The sequence below is a fragment of the Myotis daubentonii genome, chromosome 8 (genome assembly GCF_963259705.1).
Source record: "Myotis daubentonii chromosome 8, mMyoDau2.1, whole genome shotgun sequence".
NCBI lineage: Eukaryota > Metazoa > Chordata > Mammalia > Chiroptera > Vespertilionidae > Myotis > Myotis daubentonii.
This window is the reverse complement of record NC_081847.1, coordinates 55,435,816-55,462,031: the sequence shown is the minus strand read 5'-3', so window position 1 is coordinate 55,462,031 and position 26,216 is coordinate 55,435,816. Positions and strand designations below refer to the sequence as shown.

The 26,216-nt window shown below is 47.6% G+C and overlaps 1 protein-coding gene across 1 annotated transcript in view; it reads right to left on the bottom strand.

Moving 5' to 3' along the window:
• Window positions 1-7,823: 7,823 nt before the first annotated feature.
• Window positions 7,824-26,216, bottom strand: part of PARD6G (par-6 family cell polarity regulator gamma) — a 67,443-nt gene continuing 49,050 nt past the window's right edge. The window contains exon 3 of the mRNA XM_059706469.1: window positions 7,824-10,603. Within this exon, the coding sequence (XP_059562452.1) occupies window positions 9,786-10,603 (818 nt within the window). The 3' untranslated portion in view covers window positions 7,824-9,785. The remainder of the gene's footprint in view (window positions 10,604-26,216) is intronic.

Below are 26,216 nucleotides of genomic sequence, written 5' to 3'. Positions count from 1 at the left end.
GCTGACGGCCTCCGTCATCTCCCCACAGGGTGGGAGAGGGAGCTGGAGCACGGGAAGGGCGCCCATGTTCCCGTTTACCACACATGTACGTCAGGGCCAAGCATGAACCGAAGGTCATAATTATAGAGCATGTTTTGGTCGCAATAAAATAAAGATCCTTCTAAGAACACAGTTAGTTGTCTATGCCCGGAGTGTGCTGGGCGGGTGGCGAGGGGAGGCGCTGTAGGGTAGCAGGCCCCCATCCCTGCAGCAGCTCCCACGCGGGCTCCTGCCCACCCGCCGGGGAGAGACGGGCAGGGTCGCCTTGGCCTCTGCTTCCAACTCCTCCAGGTTTTAGGAAGAGTGTGAGTGTGAGTGTGTGTGTGTGTGTGTGTTTTCTTCAAAACTTTTTGCTATGCGTAAATATAACATAAATAATGGGTTAAAAACCAATTAGGTACATTTACGCAATGGAACATCACTCTGTTGTCAAAAAGGAAATCAATCTCCCGCGCGCCCCCCCCCCACCTCCCACGCCCCCCACACACAAAAGCATGATGGACCTGGAGAGCATCCATGCCAACTGAAATGAGCCAGCCAGAGAAAGACAAGCACCACACGACCCCACTGATATGTACAATCCCGCGAACAAAAACAAACCAACAACATGAACAGGCTCTTTCCATTCGAGACCATATGGTACTTCCCTCTTATTATTCTTACCTACCACAGAAATGGTCCTGTCGAAGCTTGTCAAGACACAGTCCAGTCTCTTTGCTGCCTCTCACGAGACAGCACTTCCCTCTTGTGACGCAGCAGCTTGTTGCAATGGCAGCTTCCCGCGATAAGAGCCTGTCTCTCGCGATAGTAGCCTGCCTCTCGCGATAGTAGCCTGCCTCTCGCGATAGTAGCAGCTTCTTGCCACAGCGCCCAGCCCGCAATTAATTTCTGGCACTTTTAGTTTTTTACGTAACTCACTTGTCTTGTTTTCATTTAGGCCATTTGTAAAAGGAACTGTGGCGCCCGAGCTGAGGTGCTTTCTGACGTGTGTGAATTTTGATGTACACACATTTAAACAGTAACAGTAAATGATAGTGACGTGCAGCTGTAGACAGGCACATAGAGCATCCAAATGTCTCTCCTCCCTGCAGCCATTGTTTCATTCATCTATCTATCTAAAGAATTTGATGGCCCTAACTGGTTTGGCTCAGTGGATAGAGCACCGGCCTGCGGACTGAAGGGTCCCAGGTTCGATTCCGGTCAAGGGCATGTACCTTGGTTGCAGGCACATCCCCAGTAGGGGGTTGCAGGAGGCAGCTGATCGATGTTTCTCTCCCATCAGTATTTCTAACTCTATCTCTCTCCCTTCCTTTCTTTAAAAAATCGATAAAATATATTAAAAAAAAAAAAAAAGAATTTGATGGCAGAATGAGCTGAAAGTAGCCAGTTAGAAGGGCATCCAAGTATAACCTGGGCTTGAATTCGACACTTGTCCCCTGTTGACTGGGTGGGAAATTCACCTCTTGAGCTGATCTGACTGCTTCCTTACCAAAGCTGGGAGTGGGCGGAGAGCATTCATGTACTGGTACCTGATAAGTTGTTTGATAATAAGTGAGGCTTTCTTTAAAGGCACATTCTGAGATTTGCCATAAGAAAAAAAAGTGTGATTTTTTTATTTTGATGTTTCAATAGAATGTAGTTCCTAAGAGTGTGTTTTGCATGTGTGTAGCAATTACAGTCTCTGCCCCTAGGAGTCTCTGGTCAATCCTGTGGGAGAGGCAGGTGAGACTTTACTTTTTGCAGCCAAGCAAACCAGCGGAGAGTTAAGCGGCTTTTCTTGGTTTGTGGTAAGTAGCCGGAAAGTTGGAGCTAAGTGGAGTGATTGACTTATTTCCTAGCATATGCCACTTCAAAATGAGCACAAGTCTTTTAAAAATAGAGTTTTGCCCCAGCCGGTTTGCTCAGTGGATAGAGCGTCGGCCTGCAGACTGAAGGGTCCTCGGTTCAATTCTGGTCCAGGGCACATGCCTGGATTGCAGGCTCGACCTCCGGTGGGAGGCGTGCAGGAGGCAGCCAACCAATGGTTCTCATCATTGATGTTCCTATCTCTCTCCCCCTCTCCCTTCCTCTCTAAAATCAATAGAAATATTTTTAAATGGAGTTTTAACTGTGTGGTAATCATTGACCTCAATGAGAGGTGGCAGAGCCGCTGAAGCTCAGTAAGGGCGGCCAAATGCGTGCACTGTCCCGCAGCGGCAGGGGAGACCAGGGTTGGCGAAGGGCCTGCGCTGTCACTCGCTGTGATTTCAGAGGAAGGACAAGAAGCAGAGTGTCTCAGCTTGCGTTTGGCTGTTCGCAATCTCTAACAATGGTTTCCAGCCTGGGAAACGTGGGAAACCCTAGAGAAGATAATTCAGGTCAAACAACGAAAAGCTGTAAGAGAAGAGGTGCTGTCAAAGACAGGCAGCCTGGAAGCCCAGTGACAAACTGCTGAGAGCAAAGCAGAGGGGACTGCACCACCCCTGCCTGTAACCTGGGGACTGCACCACCCCTGCCTGTAACCTGGGGACTGCACCACCCCTGCCTGTAACCTGGGGACTGCACCACCCCTGCCTGTAACCTGGGGACTGCACCACCCCTGCCTGTAACCTGGGGACTGCACCACCCCTGCCTGTAACCTGGGGACTGCACCACCCCTGCCTGTAACCTGGGGACTGCACCACCCCTGCCTGTAACCTGGCAGCCGCAAATGTTCCCACTTTCAAAAAGGATGGGTTTGTGATCAGCCCAGGCTTCTGCTGCTTGAAGAAAAACTTTGCCAAAGTTAGGACTGAGTCATGTCTAATAGGACCTGAGTGATTCTATGGGAACACAGCCCTTGACCTGCCTAATTCCAACCTCATTTCAGATTCAGAGAAAACTCAAACCTCCAGCCCCCCAAAACCCTGACAACAATGGCTCCTCCCCGTCCACGGAGGCCTCTGGAACCTGGGTTGGGGGTAGAAGAAAACCTGGCAGCCCACACAGCCCAGTGGCCAGGAGGGACCCCCTCAGGCGGCTGGAACACCTTTTGGGAGGGGCTCTGGCACTTCCCTCAGCCCTATGCCTGCTCAGCTTGTGCCAAGGAAGGGCAGAAAGTCTTTGTTCTTTAAAACCACAGGACCTGAGGGGCGCCCAGGTCCTCTCTTTGCTGGAAAGGGATGGTGTTCCTTCTGGGTTTCTCCTGTGGGGACTGAATTTCATGTCCAGTTGGAAAACACCACCTTTATGTTACCGCTAGACCCCAGACCTCACTGCCCTCGCCTTTCCCATTGGGAAAGCATGCTTAAATCAGCTAGTCTTTTTTGTTCTTTGCAAATAAGGACCAGCCTGCTACACTGGCTATTGTGGATAATGCTGCCATGCACATGGGTGTACAGATATTGTACTCATGTGCTTCCCACTCATACTCTGAATGTCCAGGGTACCAGTATGGCTCAAATATAAAGTACATGTGTCACAAATAAGTGACATGCAGTAAGGCCCCAGCCACACATGGGTGGTGAGGCTAGGAGTGATTTTCTTCTTTGTGTTTTTCTGCATTTTACAAATTTTCTAAAATTAATGTGTATTTATTTGTCTAAAAATGTAAGTAGTGTGTCCTCTAACAGTTTACAGCTGGAAAGTGACTAAATTCAATTGATCCATGAAGCGACTGTACACAGAGATGCTGATGTCATTGTTGAAGTAAGGGGCTGCTTGATTGTGCAAAAGTTTCAAAGCTTGGAGTTTGAGAAGCAGGGAGCAGGTTGTCTAGTTGGCTGTTATCACTCCCAATCGCGAAGTTCTAGGATAATCAAGTAATGAAATGTCTTTACTACCTTTGAAACTTGAGTGGAAGGGAACAACAAGCAGTACCTTATAGGAGCAAGTCCTCCTGCCAAAACCAGCCTCACGAAAGTGTTCTCGAAACTGTTTTCCTCCTGCTCTGCTTACATTCACTAAGCAAAAGGCTGCAGGTGTGGTCTTCACAGTGTTTCCGGGATGGTCTCAGAGGTGGAGATGCCCTCATGGTTCCCCCGCTCTGCCCCAGGAGTCCAGGGTTGGAAACTGCCTGGGGAGTTACAATCAAGGGGCCAGAAGACAGCAGCAAAAAAAAAAAAAAAAAAAAAAAAAAAGTTGTTGAAAAAAAACCTCATCACCACCTGGAGAGTCTGAACAGTTGCCTGCCAGGCCCACTCACACCACCTGCGCTGCCTGTGGAGCTGGCAACCATTTCTAGCAACCATTTCTCCTGCCTCTTTCCTGAAATTCTGTTTCCTGAATTTCCTGAAATTCATGGCTTATTCTCCATATACCCACTGAATTCTATTATGTGCAAGTCTCTGTTGATGCTGGGGATAAAGCAGTAAAATACAGAGCCCCCAAGCTTAAGTGGCAGCCTGTACGGTGTCTGCAGGATCAGGGAGAAGGACAGAACAGAGATGTGGGATCAGAGTCCGAAAAGCTTACAAACTCTTGCTGTTATTTTGCTGAGTAAATACGCCTGGTATTACTCATGTGGCAGTGTGTCCGTGTGCCTGCATCAAGAGCTTCACACTGCCCACCTCTTCCCCCTCCTTCCCACTCAGTCATAAATGGGGGCAAAACACCTCCGGGAACACACAGGTTGGGGAGGACCTGGCATGGGGAGCAGGAAGGAAGCCAAGGTTGGATGGGGCAGGAAGAGATGATAGCCATTGTCAGCGCACGTGCAGTGAGGAGGATTTCTGCACATGGGAGAAGCCCAAGTGTGCATAGGGCAGCCAAGTGTGGAATGGGACCAGAGGGGGCACTGGCTTGACAGGGGGTGTTGAACCTGCACATGGGTTAGTAGGGAACCTGCATAGAGAAGAGTCCTGGTAGCTGACCCCCTCTTACCATGTATGTGTACTCATGTGTTGTTAGTGCACACACATGCACATAGCTAGTTCTGTCTCTGGGAGGCCTGGAAGCAGGGTGGAAAGCTTGACTATTAAATACCATTTTCCACAAAAGGAACCAGAGCTCCTGGGAAAAAAAGGCTGCTTGTCTGAGGCAGGAAAAGTATAAGGTGAACATGAAACATCTTGTTGAACCAGAAAGCAAGAACATGCTTCAGGGACGATGGGGGGTGTAATGAAGATCCAGAAGCCAGCTTGAAGAGACTCCCACTGGCCAAATCCGAGACATTTTGACATCAAAATAAATAATGATGGATTGTAATTCATTGAATAAGATAGGAATCCACGCCGAAACCGGTTTGGCTAAGTGGATAGAGCATTGGCCTGCGGACTGAGAGGTCCCAGGTTCGATTCCGGTCAGGGGCATGTACCTGGGTTGCGGGCATATCCCCAGTGGGAGATGTGTAGGAGGCAGCTGATCGATGATTCTCTCTCATCGATGTTTCTAACTATCTCTCTCCCTTCCTCTCTGTAAAAAATCAATAAAATATGTTTAAAAAAAAAAAAAGATAGGAATCCACAAGCTTATACTGATAGAAATGAATTACTTGAAATTTGATGAGGAATAATATTTCCATAGTCTCAAAATACCTCCCTAGAAAGTACTTAATTACAAAGGGAGAAAGAATAGCTTTTTGGTGGGGAAGCCTGACAGGATTGACCACCTTGATGGTGTGGTCAGGGTAATAATGGACATCAGCAGTAATGGGACAAATCAAAATGGTGTGCCATCTGTTCAAGGGTATGAAGAACAGCGTTACTTCTGTGATTATTCCTGCCAAAAGGACATTACCCAAAACTTACCATGGGGTATCCTCAGACAAAACCAAATTACAAAATAACTGTAGCCTTCAGAAGTGTCAAGGACATGAAAATAAAGGAAGGCTGAAAAACAGTTACAGATTGAAGGCGATTGAAGACAATTAACTGTGATGAGTGATTCTGAACTGGCCATTTTATTGTAAAGGACATTATTGAGGCAAGGGGCGAAGTGGGAATGAGGTCAGGCATTAGATGGTTGTAACGTATCAATATTAACTTCTTGACTGGGGGGATCATCAAAGGAGATATTTAAAATATTTTCATTGATTTGGGAGAAGGAGAGAGAGACAGAGAGAAACATCAATTTGTTGTTCCATTTATTTATACATTCATTGGTTGCTTCTGCTCTGACCTAGGATCCAACCTACAACCTTGGCATATTGGGATGACTGTCTAACCAAATGAGCTACCCGGCCAGGGCACGAAATATTATTTAATAGGAAAATCCAGTGCTGGGAGCCAGGATATCTGGATCCTCATGAAGAAAATTTAAAATTTAGGTATAAATGAATATAATGAGGAATTTAGGATCTACTCTTTTACAATTTCTAAATACACAATACAGTATTATTAACTATAGTCACCTTTAGGGAGCGGCTATAGGGTTAAGCCTCAGACTGACCTGTGGCAGGGCCACAAACAAGTCCCAGCTTGGAGGGCAGAGCCCACCTAGCACAATTAAGCTTGACCTTATAGTCCTCCCTTGTTCCTAGGTAGCTAATGGGCTGTGGGAGGTGCAGCAAGTGATGCCAAAATAAGGCTTGAGTAAGGAAATAGACTTGAAACATGCAAGAACATTGTAAACATGTTGACCACGCCCCTTGTTTTGCTTTGTGTGCTCTGACTATAAAATAAAGCTTCGGGCTTACAGGCTGGGTCACTGTGTCCTCATCCAGGCACAAGTGAACCTACCTAGCCCCAACTGTATTCTCTTGTCTGTCTTCTTGAATCCTTCACTGCCCCTCCTCAGGTTCACCCCTGGCCACGCTGGATGCGGTTCAGTCACCATTCTGTACTACAACTTCATGACTTAGTTTACAACTGAAAGTTTGTACCTTTTTAGCCTGTCTCCCATTTCTCCCTCCCTCAACCCCTTTGGCAACCACCAATCTGTTTACTGTATCTTTTGTTGTTTGTTTTCAATTCCACATACAAGTGAGATCATACTGTATCTGTCTTTCTCTGTCTGACTTATTTCACTTACAATGCCCTCAAGCTCCATCCATGTCACATTGTGCAAGATTTCATTATTTTGTGGCTGAATAATATCCCATTGTATGTATGTACATCTTTATTCATTTTCCAGTGATAGACGCTTAGGTTGTTTCCATATCTTGGCTATTGAAAATAATGCTACAATGAACATAGGGACACATATATTTTTAAAATTAATGTTTCTTTGTGTGTTTTTTAATCCAGAAGTGGGATGATAATGTGTTATTGCAAATTTTGCAAACCACAGTATATTTAGGAGGAGCTGTGTAAGAATTCAGAAAAGCTTTTTCAAAAGGACTTCAAAAGAAGGTTATAGACCTAAGACACATCAATCTCCCACCAAATATGTCTATTATTTGGTAATTTAAAATGTTTGGACCCATTTTCTCATCTGTATAATGAGGATAATATTTGCCTCATGGAGAACATGTGAAGATTAAGTGAAAAAATATGACCCATGACAGCCCTGGCCAGTGTGGCTCTTTTGGTTGGAGCATTCTCCCCTGCACCAAAGGGTCATGAGTTTGATTCCCGGTCAGGGCACATGCCCAGGTTGCGGGTTCAATCCCTGGTCAAACCTGGTCAAGTTGAATCTGGTCAGGAAGTGTACAGGAGGCAACTAATAGATGTTTCTCACATCAATGTCTCTTCCTCTCTCTCTCTCTCTCTCTCTCTCTCTCTCTCTCTCATCAATAAAAACATATCCTCGGGTGAGGCTTAAAAAATATGTAAATATATGACCCATGACAGGCACATCGTAAGTATTCCAGGCATCCCACCAGAGCTATACGTTTATCTGTTTTGTTGTTAACACTGATATTCTCTGTTATTTAGAACACAACTGAAGAACACAAAGAAAATGTTTTTATTCTTTGATATATAAAACCAAGAGAACTTTAACACATAATACAATATTGTTTGCTTTTTAAAGAAAATGGCAGAAGTATAGACCTGGGTAGAAAAATACACGCAAGCAGCTATTCCAAGCAGTTCATAACTCCTAAAATTCTGAATAGCGCACAATCTTTTTTTTTTTTAAAAAATTTATTCACATTTGCTTAACAACTTAAAACATGGTAAGAAATATAACTTTATTTCTTGGTAACAGACCCAGTTATTCAACAAGATACTCTCGAACCAGCAATAACTTAGTAAAATAACATTTCCTTTGTGGTAGTATGTTAGCATTAGAGTTTTGGTTCTATTATACGTGTCATGGTAGAGAAAAAAAAATACCTCCGACTGCTGGGGCACCAAACAAGATGCTTGCACAGTTCATTGGAGCCCATAAATTTGGAAGTGTGTACGCTCTCACCAGGACCTCAAAGTGGGGAGTGTCTTTGGTCTTCCCTGTGCCTAGGGGAAAATGGGTAGGAGAGAGACGGGCATTCAAATAAAAATATCAAACGTAGGCGCAGGGAACAAGTACTCAATAAAAGCTATTTCTGAACAATAAATACTTTATGCACGAAAGGAAAATAATTTGCTTTTCACTTAACAAGTTCAGGAAAAATGAAAACAGTGAGAGAGTTTTCAGATAGTCTGACATCCATGAAGGAAGGACAGTTCTGCCATTGACCAGCAGTGGGTGCTGGGCCACAGCGGAAGCAGCTGCAATGAAAGGCCACCTAAAAAAATATTTTTACCTGTAGTTATAGGAAAGCTTTATTTGGTCAAAGGTTAGTCCTCAAAATATAACTGTAACATTTTCTCCTCAATATCGGATTCAAACAGAATATACACTTCATATAAAACTTCATTGGTATAAACGTGGAATAAAACATTCGAAATTCCTAAATATGTAAATATTGCTACAAGATCAAAGGGAAGTGGCAATGGATTGAATCTGTGTTAAAAAATCATTACGTTTCATACGAAGATATTTTAAAATGAAGATAACAGACATCGGCCCAAATGTCTGTGAGCTTTCAAAGGCTTGCCTGGAGGTGGGGTAGGGTTGTCCAACATTTCTATGGAAACATTTCAGAAAGTGAAGTCATGGAAAAGACTGGCTTTTTATCTCCAAGTAAATACTGGCTTTTGATCACAAAAGGTATTGGGGAGCAGAGCTGGCTGCTTTCCTGAGGGCAACTGACAGCCCTCAGGGCGTCCCAGGTCACCGGGCATGACCTCAGTCAGGAGCGCTCCTTTTCCCAGTGAGGTCTGGGGGTGCAGCTCCCATTTGGCTATTTGAAACAGGACTATAACTGACAATTTGAAATTTGTCTTCTACAGCCATACCTATTAGAGATGTGGGTGAGTCTGTTCTTAAAAATCAGTCTTTCCCTTCCTGCCACGTACCTTCTTCACAGCGTCCAGCCCACCAGAAGGATCCACGCGAAACACAGAAGACGCGGTGCCAACAAGTAGGTGTGTTTGCATCGCTCAAGTTAAAAACATGAATTTGCCCTTTGAAAGGGTAATTTTAAAGCTTCGTTTAAAAAAATAAAGTCTTTTTAAAATTTTAAAAAGGACGTATTTCCTACACTTGGTCAGAAAATAACTTTACAAAGGCCCTGGACCTGCAATGGGCCTGGTGTGTGCGCACAAGTGTGCACCTTCTGTTTGTGGAGAGATTTATAAAAAATAGGCAGTATTTTTATTTTCTGTCCATAAAATGAAACATCGAGTAGGGTTGTGGAAGCAAAGGGAGGGATAAATAAAAACACAGAGGAGGGGGTGACATATACAATTATCTTATTTTAAAAACGGGAGGGGACTGGTCCCTGCCGCCAGACTGTGGTCAGGACGCTCAGGCTGGGACAGGATGCTACAGGGAGATGCCCGGCGCTGCAGGGTGGCCCCGCGCTAAAGGGTGACAGCCGGCCCGTGCTCCTCCACGCCGCCAGGGGGCAGCGCCAGGCTGTGGTGGATGTCGGGCGGAAACGAGCTGAGCAGCCTGAGCACGCGGCTATCGCGCCCAGGGCCGTGCAGTCCGGAGGCTGGGCCCGCACCATTGACGCGGCTGAGGCTGCCGGGAGGGAGCCGCGGCATCGACCGGGGCTCCAGGTCACCCTCCAGCACCACGTCGGGCTCCTCGTCGCTCTCCATGTCGTCGGCGGGCAGGCTGTGGGGCGCAGGGGCCTGCAGGCTGTGGCGGCTGGCCGTGCTGTCCGAGGAGCGGCCGGAGCTGCCGGAGGCGGCGCGGCTGCCGCGCAGCACGTTGTTCCGCTGGTTGGCCGGCTTGACCGTGACGATGAGGTTGTGGCTGTTGGCGATCATCATGTCCGTGACCTGGTCCAGCGTCTTCCCCGCCACCTCGATGCCATTCACCTCCAGCACCTCGTCGTCCACGGCCAGAAGCCCGGTGCTCTCGGCCAGGCCCCCCGGCACCATGCGCGAGATGAAGATGCCCGGCACCTTCTCCAGCCCCTGCGGCGCCACCCGCACGCTCATGCCGTCGCGGATGTAGAAGCCCAGAGGTTTCTGGCAGCCGTGCCGGTACAGCCGCACACGCCGGTGCGTCTCGGGCAGGATGTCCACGTCGATGATGGAGGACACGGGGCGGAAGTCGTGCGGGAGCCCGATGTGCAGGTGCGCGCGCCGGCGGGGCCCCTCCTCCCGCAGCGCCAGCGCCTTCTTGCGCCGCGAGAGCGAGCCGGTCGCCAGGCCCTGCTCGGCCTCCTCTGGAAGAGAAGATGAGAGTCAGGACCGAGGACGCCGGAGACAAAGCGCAACAAAACAACGCAGCCACCTGGAGCCCGGCCTGCATGGGTGCATCTCTGCTCTTCCTGCTGCTCACCTTTCATCCGCTTCTCACAGTCCCCACGGGACCCCGGGGACATCGGAAGAGTGGGCACCACTAACCCCAGCCCCCCAAGTCACACACACACACACACACACACACACACACACACACACACACACACACACACACTTCGGAGCTGAACTGTCAGTTCCTTCTGTCACACGTCCCTGTTCTGGAAAGTATCAAATAGCCTCGGGGATGATGTGCGCACAGCCATCCTCGCAGCAGCGGGGCTGGCCCAACATATTCACTAGGCAAATGTTTGAGGCCAGGTTCAAGTGCAGCCACGTCCCTCCAACTGACTTTCTACAAATCTCAAAACGGCCCCACGGCAACCAATGAGACGGTGGAAAGATTACGAGGTACTAACAAGACACTGCGATAAAGAGAATTAACAATAGACGGAAGGGTTAGGAGTGCCTGTCAGGATTCTGGGAAGATGGTGGAGAGGAAGTACCAGGAATTTCTCTCCCCAGCAGGACAACTGCAGGGGCAGCATCTGTCTGACGTCACCACTTGGGAACTCTGGAGTCTGTATCGAAGGTCTGCAATTTCAAGAAGACGAGTTGGACAGTGATAATGGTCCATTTGGGTAAATTCCATTGACTAGCACAGTGAGGCTGCCCATCCTCCGCCCCAACTCCCTGGCAGGCAGCTGTGCACATGGTTTTGTACACAGCAGCTCGTACAGACTGTGGAAGCCAATGTGGTCAAAAAGACTCTGTCTTCCAAATACTGGGAGTCGGTGCTGAGAGCTGATTGCTACTTCTGGCTAAAGAGATGCAGACAAAGAGGTGGGTAGCCATTGTCGTTGCCCCTCCTCCTCGGTATGAAGCCCCTCCCCGGCTCAAGTGGCCTCTGTGAGATTTAAAGGGAGAATGCCGGGAGCCAGACATTAAAGTCACATTCAAAAACAACTGGCACCTTGGCCTGGTGGCTCAGTTGGTTGGGGTGTTGTCCAGAGAACCAAAATGTTGCGGATCCAATTCCTGGTTAAGGCACATACCCAGGTTGCCCATTCGAACCCTGATGGGGGTGAATATGGGAGGCAGCCAATCTCTCTCGTTCCTGAGTTTCCTCTCTCTCTAAAATCGATGGAAACATAGCTTCAGGTGGGGATTTTTTTTTTAAAAAAAAATCACAAAAACAACTGCACATAGAGGAAAATTACAAAGTGGCAACACATCCCCAGAAAAGACCCGAGGAAACATCTCAGGCTCATCCGAGGCACAGAGAGAGCCTATAAAAAAAATAAAAAATAAATAAAAAGACTAAACCAGCAAACCCTGGGGAAGGGGGAGAATCTGATTTCCAGAGTTAAGTTATTAGATCCAAATGTCCAGTGTTCAAGAAAAAATCCACAAGATACTCAAAGCAACAGGAGAGTATGTTCCATTAAAAAAAAGAAACAAGCCAGGCAAGACCAGAAAGCAAGGTGTAAACAAAATGGAAATATCACTAAATGATAGAAAACCTAAGAGGAAACCAAATAGAAATTCTGGAGCTGAAAGATATATATAACTGAAGTACAAAATTCACTAGGGGGATTCAAAGTCAGCTTTGAATAAGTAAAAGAAGAAATCAATGAGCTTAAGATAGGACAATATGAATTATTATTGCTGAGAAACTAAAAGAAAAAAAATTAGAGAAAAGTGAATGTATGGTGCCTCAGGGACCTGTGGGACACCACAAAGCTCACTGTAAACAATGATAAAAACGGAGTCCCTTTAAAATGGAGCCGGAGCTGCCCTCCCAAAGGAACTGCCTTGCATGTCTTATGCCTCAAATCTTTGGATATTAAAGCAGGGCAAAATAACTGTGGACTGGGCCGAAGCAATTTTGAGCCCCCCATTGTTTGCAAAGATAATAAGAAAACAGTTACTATGACTACTAGATTGATGGCTACTATACTGAAAATTGAAAGCATTATTCAGAATTGGCGTCACTATGTTATGTTATCTGCATCTATAGAAATGCCTTCCTTCTATGCATATAATTGTTCCTCTTCCCTGTCTCATAAATACTCATTGCCTTTGTCTCCTAACCAGAACACTATTTGGGCTTCTACCTGAATCAGTGCTTCCTGAATAGCTATTCTTACTGCTCTCAAATAAACATGCGCTTGCTTCTCATTTTGAAAGGCCTTTTTTTTTTAGGCTAACAAAACCAACATGTGCATCATGGGAGTTCCAGAAGAAGAGAAAGGGATGGAGAGAGAATATTTGAAGAGATAATGCCTGAAACTCTCAAATTTGATGAAATGCATGAATATAAACATCCAAGAAGCTCAATGAACTCTATGTAAGATGAAGTCAAGGAGACCCAAACTGAGATACATTACAATCAAAATTTCAAAAGACAAAGAGAAATCTTAAAAGCAAGAGAGAAGAGAGTCATCACATACAAGGGAGCATCAGTAAGATTATCTGCAGATTTCTTAGCAGAAAATTTGGAGAACAGAAGGCGATGGGCTGATATAGTCAAAGTGCTAAAAGAAAAAGAACTGTTTCCCTAGCCAATTTGGCTCAGTGAGTAGAGCATCGGTCTGCAGACTAAAGGGTCCCAGGTTCAATTCCAGCTAAGGGCATATGCCTGGGTTGCAGACTCAATCCCCAGTGTGGGGGGTGCAGGAGGAAACCAATCAATGATTCTCTTTCATCATTGATGTTTCTATCTATCTCGCCCTCTCCCTTCCTCTCTGAAATCAATAAAATATTTTTTTAAAAGAATCCTTTAAAAAAAAAGAAAGAAAGAAAAAGAACTGTCAACCAAGAATCTTACATCCAGCAAAACTGTGAGAAATCCAAATATTACCAGATAAAAGCTGAGTAGTTTCTGAGCACTAGATCTATCCTGCAAGAAATGCTCAAGGGTGCCCTAGCCAGGGTGGCTCAGTTGATTGGACATTGTCCTGTGCACCTGGGGTTTGCCAGTTCGATTGTGGTCAGGATACATGTCCAGATTGCAGGTTTGACCCCAGTAGGGGGTATGCAGGAGGCAGCAGATCAATGTTATGCTCTCACTTCGATGTTTCTCTCTCTAAAAATCAATTGAAACTACATAAAAAAAGTCTTAGACATAGAAGCATCAGACCGTCAAAATTCAGAGGGAAGGCAGGAGGGTGGTGGGGGTCAGAGATCAACCAAAGGACTTGTATGCATGCATATAAGCATAACCAATGGACACAGACAGTAGTGGGATGAGGGCCTGTGCTGGGGGGGGGGGGGGCGGTGGGAGCGGGCTGGAAGAGGTCAATGGGGGAAAAGGAGACATATGTAATACTTTTAACAATAAGGAATTTAAATTAAAAACATAAACATCTTTTTTAAAAATGCTCAAGAGAGTTCTGTAGGTCAAATGAAAGAACAACTTGAAGATAGCAACTTGAAGCTGACTGGGGAAATAAAGATCTCAATAACAGTAAATACATGTGCAGTTATAAAAGCTAGTATTATATTATTGTAACAATGGTTTAGAAATGCACTTTTTGTTTTTCCATGATTTAAGAGACAAATATATTTAAAGGAAAAAATTATTTGTCTAAAAAGTAGTATTACTGTTACTTTGGTTTGAAATTTCAAATCCTATTTTCTACATTACTTAAAAGACTAAAGCATTTACAGGAATTATTAATTTACTAGACCCCCAGTGCACGAATTCGTGCACAGGTGGGGTCCCTTGGGGTTGGCCTGCGCGCATCAGGCCGAAACCCGCAGTCCAATGCTGCCTGCTGCTCCCACTCATCCCGGTCTTGCTGCGCCCAGTCAGTCCCCATCAGGAGAGGCTCATGCGCCACAGCAGTGCTCTAGAGCCATGAGTCCTGCATCTGGCGCCTGTCCCGAGGGGGGAGGGCGGGAAGCGATCGGCCCATGGGTGGGCGGTGGGACACCCTTGCCGGTCTGGATCCATCCCGCTGATGTTTGCACCGGTTGTCGCGAGCCACCTGGCAGCCACTTTTATATCGTTTCTTCCTCACAGAGCGTCTAGGGAGGGGAAGTGGTCACAGTGCCCGAGGCTGACTTACAGGAGGCCGGAGGTTGCTGTCGGGATCATGCCAGTGGCGCAGGTCCATCGGTGCCTGGCCATTCTCTAGAGATTGGACCTGCAGGACTACTGAGGGAGTAAGTGGCTGCCGCTGGGCTGGTGGGCTGCCAAGACTGGTAGGTCAGCTAAGCGGTGCTCCCGCTGTGGGAATGCACTGACCACTGGGGGGCAGCTCCTGCGTTGAGCATCGGCCCCTGGTGGTCAGTGTGTGGCATAGCGACCAGTGTCAACTGGCTGACTGGTCGACCGGTCATTTGGTCGCTTAGGCTTTTATATATATAGATAGGAGTCAATAGAACAAGAAGATATAGCAATTATAAACATTTATACATCTACTGACAGCAAAAACTGAGAAAACTTAAAGAAGTGAGTTCTATAATAGTAGTTGGACTTCAATACACTACCCACAAAAATGACCAGAGAGAAGATAAGTAAGGAAAGAGAAAACTTAACACAATAACCCACTATATCTAATGGACTTATACAGAACACTCCACCCAATAACAACAGCTCCAACCACTGAGCACACCATCCAGGGCCAAATTGATTACTTAGATGAAATGGACAAATTCCTAGAAACTCAAAACCTACAAAGTCTAAATCATGAAGAAAGTTTAAAAAGCTGAATAGACCTATAGTAAAGGAGATTAATTGCCGGAGACCATTCATCGTCTTCACTAGCTGAGTTTAGACAGAGACCCCCCAAAAGCTAGTAGTCATTGAAAGTCCTAGTAAAGGTCAGGGCTTGAAAGTCCTAGCAAAGGTCAGGGCTGTGCACCACCCAGTTAATCTAGGAACCACTCAGTTAATCTAGGTAATAATAGTTGAAGCATCCCCACCTTAGTTCCCTTAATTCCTTAGATACTTATGTAGATTCTTGTTGATTATTGTTAATCAGATACCCTGCCTACTCCCGGAAACCTATTGATGAACTAATCAGATACTTAGTCTATTCCTGGAATTTGTTTGCTGATCTGTGTGTCATTGAAACCTCCTTACCCTAGGGCTACCCCGAAACAAACCTCCTTACCCTAGGGCTACCCCAGACAAACCTCCTTACCCTAGGGCTACCCCAGACAAACCTCCTTACCCTAGGGCTACCCCGAAACAAACCTCCTTACCCTAGGGCTACCCCAGACAAACCTCCTTACCCTAGGGCTACCCCGAAACAAACCTCCTTACCCTAGGGCTACCCCAGACAGACCTCCTTACCCTAGGGCTACCCCAGACAAACCTCCTTACCCTAGGGCTACCCCGAAACAAACCTCCTTACCCTAGGGCTACCCCAGACAAACCTCCTTACCCTAGGGCTACCCCGAAACAAACCTCCTTACCCTAGGGCTACCCCAGACAAACCTCCTTACCCTAGGGCTACCCCAGACAAACCTCCTTACCCTAGGGCTACCCCGAAACAAACCTCCTTACCCTAGGGCTACCCCAGACAAACCTCCTTACCCTAGGGCTACCCCGAAACAAACCTCCTTACCCTAGGGCTACCCCAGACAAACCTCCTTACCCTAGGGCTACCCCAGACAGACCTCCTTACCCTAGGGCTACCCCGAAACAAACCTCCTTACCCTAGGGCTACCCCAGACAAACCTCCTTACCCTAGGGCTACCCCAGACAAACCTCCTTACCCTAGGGCTACCCCGAAACAAACCTCCTTACCCTAGGGCTACCCCGAAACAAACCTCCTTACCCTAGGGCTACCCCAGACAAACCTCCTTACCCTAGGGCTACCCCAGACAAACCTCCTTACCCTAGGGCTACCCCAAACAAACCTCCTTACCCTAGGGCTACCCTAGACCAAATAAGAGGTTGGAACGGCCTGAGCGGCCTGAGCATCGATGGAAGTCCCTCTCCTTGAGTTGGACTTGCCCGCCTGGACCTCCAATATTGCAAAATTATCTCGTGTCTTTTTCTCTCATTTGTTGTGCGGCTCCTCTTTCAGGTACCGAACCCTACCCCATGCGGGCCGTGGAAGGAAACACTCGACAATTAATAAGTAATCAAAAATCTCCCCAAAAAGAAGAGCCATGGACCTGGTGGTTTCACTGGCGAATTCTGTCAAACATTTAAAGAACAAATATCAATCCTTCTCAAACTTTCCTCAAAATCAAAGAGGAAGGAACACTTCCCAAATTATTCGATGAGGCCAGCACTGCCCTGATCCCAAAGACACTGAAGGAAAAAAAGCTACACACCAATATTCCTTATAAGCACTGATGTAACAATATTCAACAAAATACTAGAAAACAAAACATTCAACAGCAGATTAAAAGAATTCTATACCAAGACCAAATGAGATTTTTTCCTGGGATGCAAGGTTTAACAGGGGGGGAAAAATCAATATAATAAGACACATTAACAAAATGAAGGGGCGGGGGGGGGGGCGGGGTGGACATGGTCATCTCAATTGATGCAGAAAAAACACCTGACAAAATCCACATGCTTTCATTATAAAAACTCTCAACAAACTAGGAACAGAAGGAAACTCCTTAACATAGTAAAAGTGGTGTCTGAAAAACCCAGAGCAAACATCAGATCCAAGGTGGACGACTGAAAACGTTTCCTCTAAGATCAGGAATAAGACTCGGGTGTCCACGTTCACCACTTCTGTTCACCACAGTACTGGAAGTTCTGGCCAGAGCAGTTAGACAAGAAAAAGAAAGAAAAGGCCTAACAACTGGGGGGAAAGAAGTAAAATGGTCTCTGTTTTCAGATATGATCCCACACACAGAAAATCCTAAGGACACCACAAAAAGTTGTGAGATCTAATAAATGAACTCGGCAAAGTAGCAGGTTACAAAGTCAGTGCACAAAAAGCAGCTGCATTGCTATCCACGAGCAAGGAATGATTTGAAAAGGAAATGACCTGTCAGGCAGGTGGCACTGGGAAACACTGAGGTAAACAGTTTCTCATGTGAGACAAACAGCATGTTTGGTTTATGTCTGTTTTCTTTTTTTTATACTATGCCTCTTTTTTTTCTTTTGACGTGGGAAAAGTATAAGAAAAGTCCTGGGAGCAGATGGAGGTGGTTTATGGGGGCAGGAGATGAGGGCTGTGCACAGACAAGAGGAGGAGCCATCCCCAAAGGTGTGCCCACTCCCACACGCGCATGTCGTGTTTGGCGTGGATGGTCCTGTGGAACTTCTGCTGCATCCAAGAGCTTCCCCTGTTTGGGGTGGGAGCCGTCTCCATTGCTTTGCTAATGAAAAACCTGACAAGAGCGCTGCGTCTTCTCCAGATCTGAGGCTAGAAACAGACCCCCAGGCAACTGGGCTTTGCACTTCACCGAGCAGGCTCACCACCTGAGAGTTCTTCTGGGGATTGCAGAACTTGGTCACAGCTCAGGAAAGGACTTCAAAGACAAAGTAACTTCCACGTGCAGAGCAGGAATTCAGGCAGCTTGGAGCGGAGGCCTCGACAGCCCTCATGCAGACACAAGCTGAATGCCAGGACACCTGGGCGTGATGAGGACCCAGTCCTGGGAGCCAGAATCCTATGCCAGCCTTCAGCAGATTGATCAATGAATTAATTACAGCATCAACCAAATTATCATCTCCTTTTAGTCCTCACCCAAGGATAGCTTCTTATTGATTACAGAATTGGAGGAAGGGAGGGGAAGAAAGAGAACATTGATGTATGAGAGAAACATCAACCGGTTGCCTTCCAACCAGGGATTGGGTATGTGCCCTGATTGGGAATCAAATCTTCAACCTTCTGGTGTATGGGACGATGCTCCAACCAACTGAACCACACTGGCCAGAGCAAATTATCATCATTTTTTTATTCCATATTGACATAGCAAGGTCCAGAAGGACTTCTGAAATAAAGTGATTTTTTAAAAAAATTATAACATATGAACATATTCTGCTCTGCTCCACAGACATGCCCCCAACATGTGGATCTATCGGGCCCCTTCCATACATTCACTGGGTCCACGTATGGCTGTATGTGGTTTTGTTCCTTGGCTTCCAATACTGATGACTGACCAGTGTGTGTTCCTGGCCAGCCTGCAGCCTCTGTACTCAGCACATGCTCTTACTGGCATCAGGCCCTGTGACTTTAGCAACACAGTGATGAGTTAGAGAAAGTCTGTCTTGAAGAAACCATGAAGCTAGTGGGAGGGAGAGAGGGAAGAGAGGGAAGGAGGGAGGGAGGGGGAGAGGGAGAGAGAGAGAGAGAGAGAGAGAGAGAGAGAGAGAGAGAGAGAGAGACACGCAGGCATAATTTTAAATGAAACTGGAAAACGCTGTAAGAAGAGTATGTTCTGGACTTGATGGGAACAGTGAGGGTGGAGCATCCTGCCTTAGGTCTGCGGGAACTCGCCTCCCACCAGCTACAAGGCAGAGTAACAGGAGAGACAAAGTCAGACCCACACAAACATTAATTAAAGGAAAGCATGAGATGCTCCACTGACGTCAGATAAAGGAGACTTCAGGCAAAGGCGCCGAGAGGAACAGGGATAGGAAGGGACACATCCTAACCCACCACATTATGGGAACTCTGTGCAAGTTCTGGGAAGCAAAACTAACAAACTGAAAAGACAAGCAAAATCTTGGAAGAGCTGAAAGAAACAGACCCCCAGTTACCGTTGGAGACACCAACCCTCCTCTCAACAGTTCATAGAACAAGTCTGCCAAGAATTAGCAATACACTCAATAGGACGGTTGACCAACAGAACCCAGCAGACACAACGGAACAGCCAACAACAGCGGACTCCCATTCAAGTGCCCGTGGAACGTAGCCAAGATAGACCAGATCCTGGGCCATGCAAAGCTCAACAAATCCTTAAAAACTGCAACCACACTGCGTGTGCTCTCTGAGAGTATGCTTGTGAATCATGACTCAAACTAGAAATCAATACCAGAGACCACAGGAAAATCTCCAAACACTCAGGAAATAACACACTTGTAAATAATGTATGGGTCCAAGAGGAAGGTTCCAAGGAAGAAACCACACTGACCTGGGTGAACACAAAACACGGCTGAGGGAGCCATGCGGACCAGCGCAGGGGGCAGGGGGGGCGGGGTGGGGTGGGAGGTGCAGCACCAAATGCATCAGAGAGGGAAAGTCAAGTCAGTAATCTAGGCCCCAACCTCAGAAACCTAGAAAAAGAGCAACATAAGCCCAAGTGAGACAAAGGAAGAAAATTGTAAGGATAAACAGTGACTCAATAAAACTACAAACAGAAAAAGACCAGAGAAAATCAACGAAGCTAACAACTGGGTCTTTCTGCTGCAGTGGGACGAGGCCAGAGCTGTGGTCCTGGCCGCGTCCCGTCTCTGCTGCCCCCGTACCCAGCTCTACCAGGGCCTGTCCTCCTTCTGCCTCACACGCTATGACACCAAGTCAAAACACCGGTCTTTTTCCTGGAATCCAGACCCTTCAAATTTAAGGGAATTCCCTCCATGACATGTTCTCTTCTTGTCTAAAAGATGAGAGCTTATAACTTTCATTTCAGTTTCTGTGGGGTCCACATTGCTCTTCCCTACTGTCCTGTCTGAATGTCGTGTCCAGAGCAGAGCTCACCATCGGTCCTGGGCCTCCCGGGGCCCTCGGAGAGGATGGCGTGTAGGGGAGCCTTCTGATAACAACCTATAAGCCCAGCCAACCTCACATTGCAATGCATGCTTGTTGTAAATGGTGTTGAATTGCTAACCTAGGAAGTTGCCAGAAAGTCATTTATCATTTCCATTGATTTTTTGAGTGACAAACCTACCACTTTGTCCCCATCTGGGCCTGTAAACAAAGGCTGTGGCTCTTGGTTTGTGTTTTTCCTTCTGGAAGGAAGGCAGGGACACCCACAGTGCTACCTGACACACAGCCTGGCTCCCCGAGGCCAGGGGCTGGGTCGGCGAAGGCCTCGTGCCACCACACCCACGACTGTGTTCCTGCTCCCTGTCCATTCCCAAGGGAAGCCAGCAAGGGTCTGTCAACGGGAGTCCCGGCCCACATCCCGGGAAACCCCAACGAGGCAGCACAGTCTGGGGGTGTCAGCTGCTGAACGCAGTGGCCTCCCCACCTGCAGGACACCAGGACTCCTCATCCTGGTGGAAAGCTCTGGAATTAGATTCTGAGAAGGGCGGAAAGCTGGTAAGAAGGCCAGGAGCCGTGTTGGCGGCGGGTGAATGATCCGTGTCCTTAGGGCCTACAGCCTGGCTGGCGCTCTCGGTCTAGGATGGCAAAGTAGGTCAGGGAAATGAGAGAGTCTCCCATGCCCTTACTTTCTAGCAATTCACAAACAGAAATACAACAATTTCTCCTATTTGCCTAATTATAAGTCAGACAGTGACCATAGTCGAAACCAGCCCTTACTTTTAAATGCTACACTACATTTTTGTCGTTCAAATCACTGTTAATTCCATCTAGCAACTATATCTGCATGGCAGTGTCCAAGTTCCTTAATCACCCTGACTTTTTGTACACAGTTTTGATTGACACTTTTTTTGAACCACATATTATTATTATAGACTCGTTTCTCAACATTAAGACTGTTCATCTGTTTTTTAAAAAAATCTTTATTGTTGAAAGTATTACATATGTCCCTTTTCCACCCCCCACTGACCCCTAACCTGCACCCTCCCCCCTGCCCCAGTCTTTCAGCACACTATTGTTGGTGCCCACGGGTTATGCATGTTAATGTTTTAACTAATAAAATATTCTACCTGTACCAAATAAATATTTGAAACTGAATGTTGGTATTAGTTATCAGACTAAGTGCACATATATATGTTCACATACCTCCCCGTCCATTAGAATCTAAGGACATCAACAACTTTATTGGAAGCAACTTATTTCAACCTCCCCGTCAGGGTGTGACCCCAGAACCACCCTTCCAACATAAGAAAACAAGAAACTGCTCTGTCCAGCTTATTTGAAAACAAAACAATATTTTCAATTTTCCACTAAATGTTCTCAGCAGATTATCAGACAAGTGGGGGAGACACTTGTGGATTCCAGCCTGTTCTCACAGCTACAGGCACTTGAGGTTTATAAAGTGTTTCCAGCTTCTCCGGGGGTCAAGGCAACGCGAGCCCAGCAGACCAGGCACACGGGCGCTGGGGCTAAAAGCCCAGGTCCGAGGTGGCCACAGCCGTGTGTGCGGCAGGGGTGAGGGCTTTGTTCCTGCAGCATGTCACTCACCCTTGTCCACCCCTGCGGTGTGGAGGTTGGAGGACGAGAGGAGATGGGGCTGGGGCTCAGTTCCTCATCCACACCTTGTGTCTCCCTTCTTTAGGGACCCCACAACTGCAACCACTGGAAGGCCCCACACACTGGGGCCCCTAACGTTTGACCTTTGTCACACATGCTAAAATGATGATTCCTGCGTGTCCAGAGACCCTGATTCATTTAACCAAGCCTCCAAGGGAGTTGAAGCAAATGGAAAGCTGACCCAAAGTGTCACTGCACTGGGCACTTGTTATGTTTCAGTAAAGGACCCTGGTCGGTCATAACAGAGAAAAGACAACTACAACTGGGGCCCCTCATCTACTGCGAAACACGTGTCCTCCAGGCTGGTCTGGGATGCTCAGCAGGAGGGGACCCAGGACAAGTGTGCTCAGGGCACTTTTGAGGTTCCTGCTTTGTAAATGGACTGATGCCTCTCGCTGACCCTGTAACTGAGGCGGGCTGACCTGCAGAACCAGGGGACACCTCTACCACCTCCAAGTTTTCTTAATTGAGGTAGTAACATTGGTTAATAACATTTTATAAGTTGGAAAACAGTTGTTTAAATGAAAAAGTGGTCCTGGCCAGTATGCTCAGTGGTTAGAGTGCCAGCCTTCACACCAAAGGGTCTTGGGTTAGATTCCCAGTCAAGGGCAAAGACCTGGGTTGCAGGTTCGATTGGGCCTTGGGTCGGGACACATGCGGGAGGCAACCAATCGATGTGTCCCTCTCACATCAATATCTGTCTCTGTCTCTCTCCCTGTCTCTCCCCCTCCTCCCTCCTTTCCACTCTCTGAAAAGCAATGGGAAGAAATATCACTGGGTGAGGATTAACAAAAACAGATAAATAAGCTGAAAGGTGAACAGGTCTAGGCGTCTGTCGGAGTAGGTCGCTCAGAGGTGGTGACGTGCAGACGGCCTGGTGAGGAGGAGGGACAGTGACTGTGAGCCCAGCTGTTCTCGCCGTCCTGACAGGTGGGGTCGGCCCCAGTGAAGGGGTGAAGGTGCACAGCGCCCTCCTGGCCTGCCCAGGGCGGAAGGTGCCCGGAAGGAAGCGGCAGGGCACCTGGGCTACAGCACCTCAGAGCTGCAGACACAGCCCGCCCGCCGCTGTTTACACAGGAGCATGTGCACTTTATCAGTCAAAAATTCCCAACTGTCCTAAAAACACAATTTCTCCTACAGAATGTCCCTTTCCTAAGATTCCAACATGGGTTCCTAAAATAGCTTTCTACAAGAGTAAACATCGTCACAGCTCTTCTATCAAGCAATCTGTTACATCTTGTATTTTCCACAAAGTAAACAATTAGGACAGGTACTTATTGTTTAGGCAAATGTCCACCCACCCTCTCTCCATCCTGTTTCCCATGTCCACTCCAATTAAATGATATTTCCTTCTCTACTTCTATTTCCGACATCAGCAGGAGGAGAAACAGAAGCCAGCCAGTGCAGGAGCGTGGTTGCCACAGGTCCAAGTCCTCACTCAGGCTCCCATGACACCAGGGAGCTTCTCTGTAAGAAAGTGCTTCTTGCCCAGCTGGAGTGGCTCAGGGGTTGAGCATGACCTATGAACCAGGAGGCTACCGTTCGATTCCCAGTCAGGGCACATGCCCGGGTTGCGGGCTCGACCCCCAGTGGCATGCAGGAGGCAGCCAATCAATTATCTCTCATCATTGATGTTTCCATCTGTCTCTCCCTCTCCCTTTCCCTTCCTCTCAGAAATCTATCTATCTATCTATCTATCTATCTATCTATCTATCTATCTATCTATATTTAAGTGCTTCTTAGGATCATCTTCAGTTTGAAGACCTATAATGTCACAGTGTCATAGGACCAGCCGACCAGCAACCTGATGGAGGCAGACTCTCCCTCTCACTGTGGGAGCTTCGTCCAGGGACCAACTCCTAAAAGACACACCCGGCAAGCAAGTCCAGCGTTCGAGGGTAGGAAGCCCACGCACCGCCACGGAACCACGTGGAGCCTGGTGGGCTGAGGACGAGGCACGCCTGCTAACCCAGCTTTCCCGTCAATGCTGCAGGTTAGGAACATGTGCTCAGAAGACATTCTGCTCTGAGATACTTTTATAGACTCATGAGACCCCAATAGATGGATCTACGTGAACTTATTTAACCTCACCCTTGCAGCTGCACTCTTGCTTCGATTTCACTTTTAATCTTACAAGGAGCAGTGAGGGCGCGCGCGGCTGTGACCAGCTCTGACTGTGGAATTCCCGGGTCAGCCGATGAGTGTATCACGGAGACTCTCGGTGTCACATAAAATGACCGCAGCCATGCCCGTTTGCCTCACACAACCAGGCATCACAGTGACAACATGAAAACAAACACGAGAAAGCGCCATCCACAGAGCTGAAACGTGCAATTACAGGCGTGGTCGTGTGCGCACAGCAACTGTCAGACCGCAAAGAAACAGCTTGGCGCAGATATTCAGCAGAAATGACACTGAGAGTCAGGCTTCGTGCAGAAGGACATCAAACGGCAGGCACTGCACCCCGCAGGGTGTCTGGGTGCGCAGGGCGGGGCGCAGGTGCTCTACCCACGCACTTGATTCTCGGAGCAGAGACCGAGGTGCAGGGCAGAGAACCCATCAGTCAGAGGGTGGCTGCGGGAGGAGCGGCTTCACAGGCACCCGCTCCACCTGACAGGCTGGCTCTGCCCTGGTCCACACCCGCCCTTTCCTCCCAGGAGCCACTAGCTGACTTCACAGCATCATGAAGAGAAGAGCTTCCTGATCAGCCAAACTTGGCAGCAGGGTCACAAGATGAGCAGCTAGGAGCCCATCCCACCTGGTCACCTGGGAGAATCATCAGGGCTAGTGAGCAAGTAAATGGCTGCTGGCTTCAAAGCAAGAGAATTCTAGAAATAAAGAGGTGGGGGGAGGGCTGTTTGTCACCATCTGCGATGCACCCAGCACGGGAGGCCTGAGTGCTCCCACAAGAGACTGGAGTCAGCCTTCAGCACGGCCGCTGCGAACGCCGGCTCCAGTCTCAGCTTGTCCAGGGCAGGCAGACCACACAGCTCCCCTTCCCACACCTGAGCGAACACGCAGACACACGCAAACCTTCTGGAAGGACTGCTCCACTGGATCAAAGCAAGTCAGAACAAGACTTCACTCTCCCTGACTCCAGAAATGTCAGCACTATCAAAGTCTGCCACATGGGTCGAAAAACAAAAGGTGCGACATTTGACAAAGGAATCCAAGACTCCCAGCAGTTTTCTCTCCCCCCAAACTTGGTCTTGAAGCCTGAAGCTGTCTCCTTACTCTACAGGCCCCTCCCGCCCTCAGCCCTCCGAGGAGGCCGGCTGGTCAGGTTCTCCAGTCTTGCACGAGCACAGTCCCTCAGGTGTGCTGCCCTGATGTCTGCTTGGGATGTCTCACTCTGCACATAGGCCCGTCCATCACAGAAAGTGGCTACATGGGTTCCAAGTGTCTGTCCTGCACTGTGGTTGCTTTTATCAGTGCTGGTTCAAGATTCAAAGCAAGTCTAATGAACATTTCTAGGAAATGACTCAAACTGAATGCAGATACGATGCAGGGCTGCAAGTCCATTGGGACCTCTAGTAGCAACAGCTCCAATGACAAAGGAAACTTCTTAGCTGAAAACTGCAGGGTTGGGTAGATCACCCACCATGTTAATCTGTCCCTTCCTGCTTTGAGGGCAGCTGCTCCATCCTGAGCCCCCTACAGCCCTCCCCCTGGAGCCCCCTGACTCAGGCCACTCCCGAATCAAGGACTTGGCTGGGGCTGCAGTCACATGGCTCAGGCCAAGTACTTTGAGATGCTAGCCTCACTCCAGCCCTGAGCAAATACTAACCATTTTCTCTCTATGGATTTGCCAATTCTGGACATTTCATATAAGTGGAATCATACACCGTGTGGCCTTTGTGTCTGACTTCTTTCACTTAGCACAATTTTTTAAGGTTCATGTGTGTTGTAGCATCTATCAGTACTTCCTTTCTTTTTGCAGCCAAATAGTTTCCATTGTGTGGATGGATACATTCTGCTTATCCATGTATTCCTGACCGACATGAGTTCTTTCCACTTTATGTGAATAAGGCTGCTATGAAAATTCATGAGCAAGTTTTTGTGTGGACACGTGTGTTCATTTCTGTTGGGTAAAGATCCAGGAGTGGAACTGCTGGGTCGTGTGGCAGCTCTCTGTCTGGCTGTCTCAGGCATCACCACCAGCGGTGTCTGAAGGGCCGAATTCTCACATCCTCAGCATTTGTTTTTATCCGTGTTTTATGTTTTCATG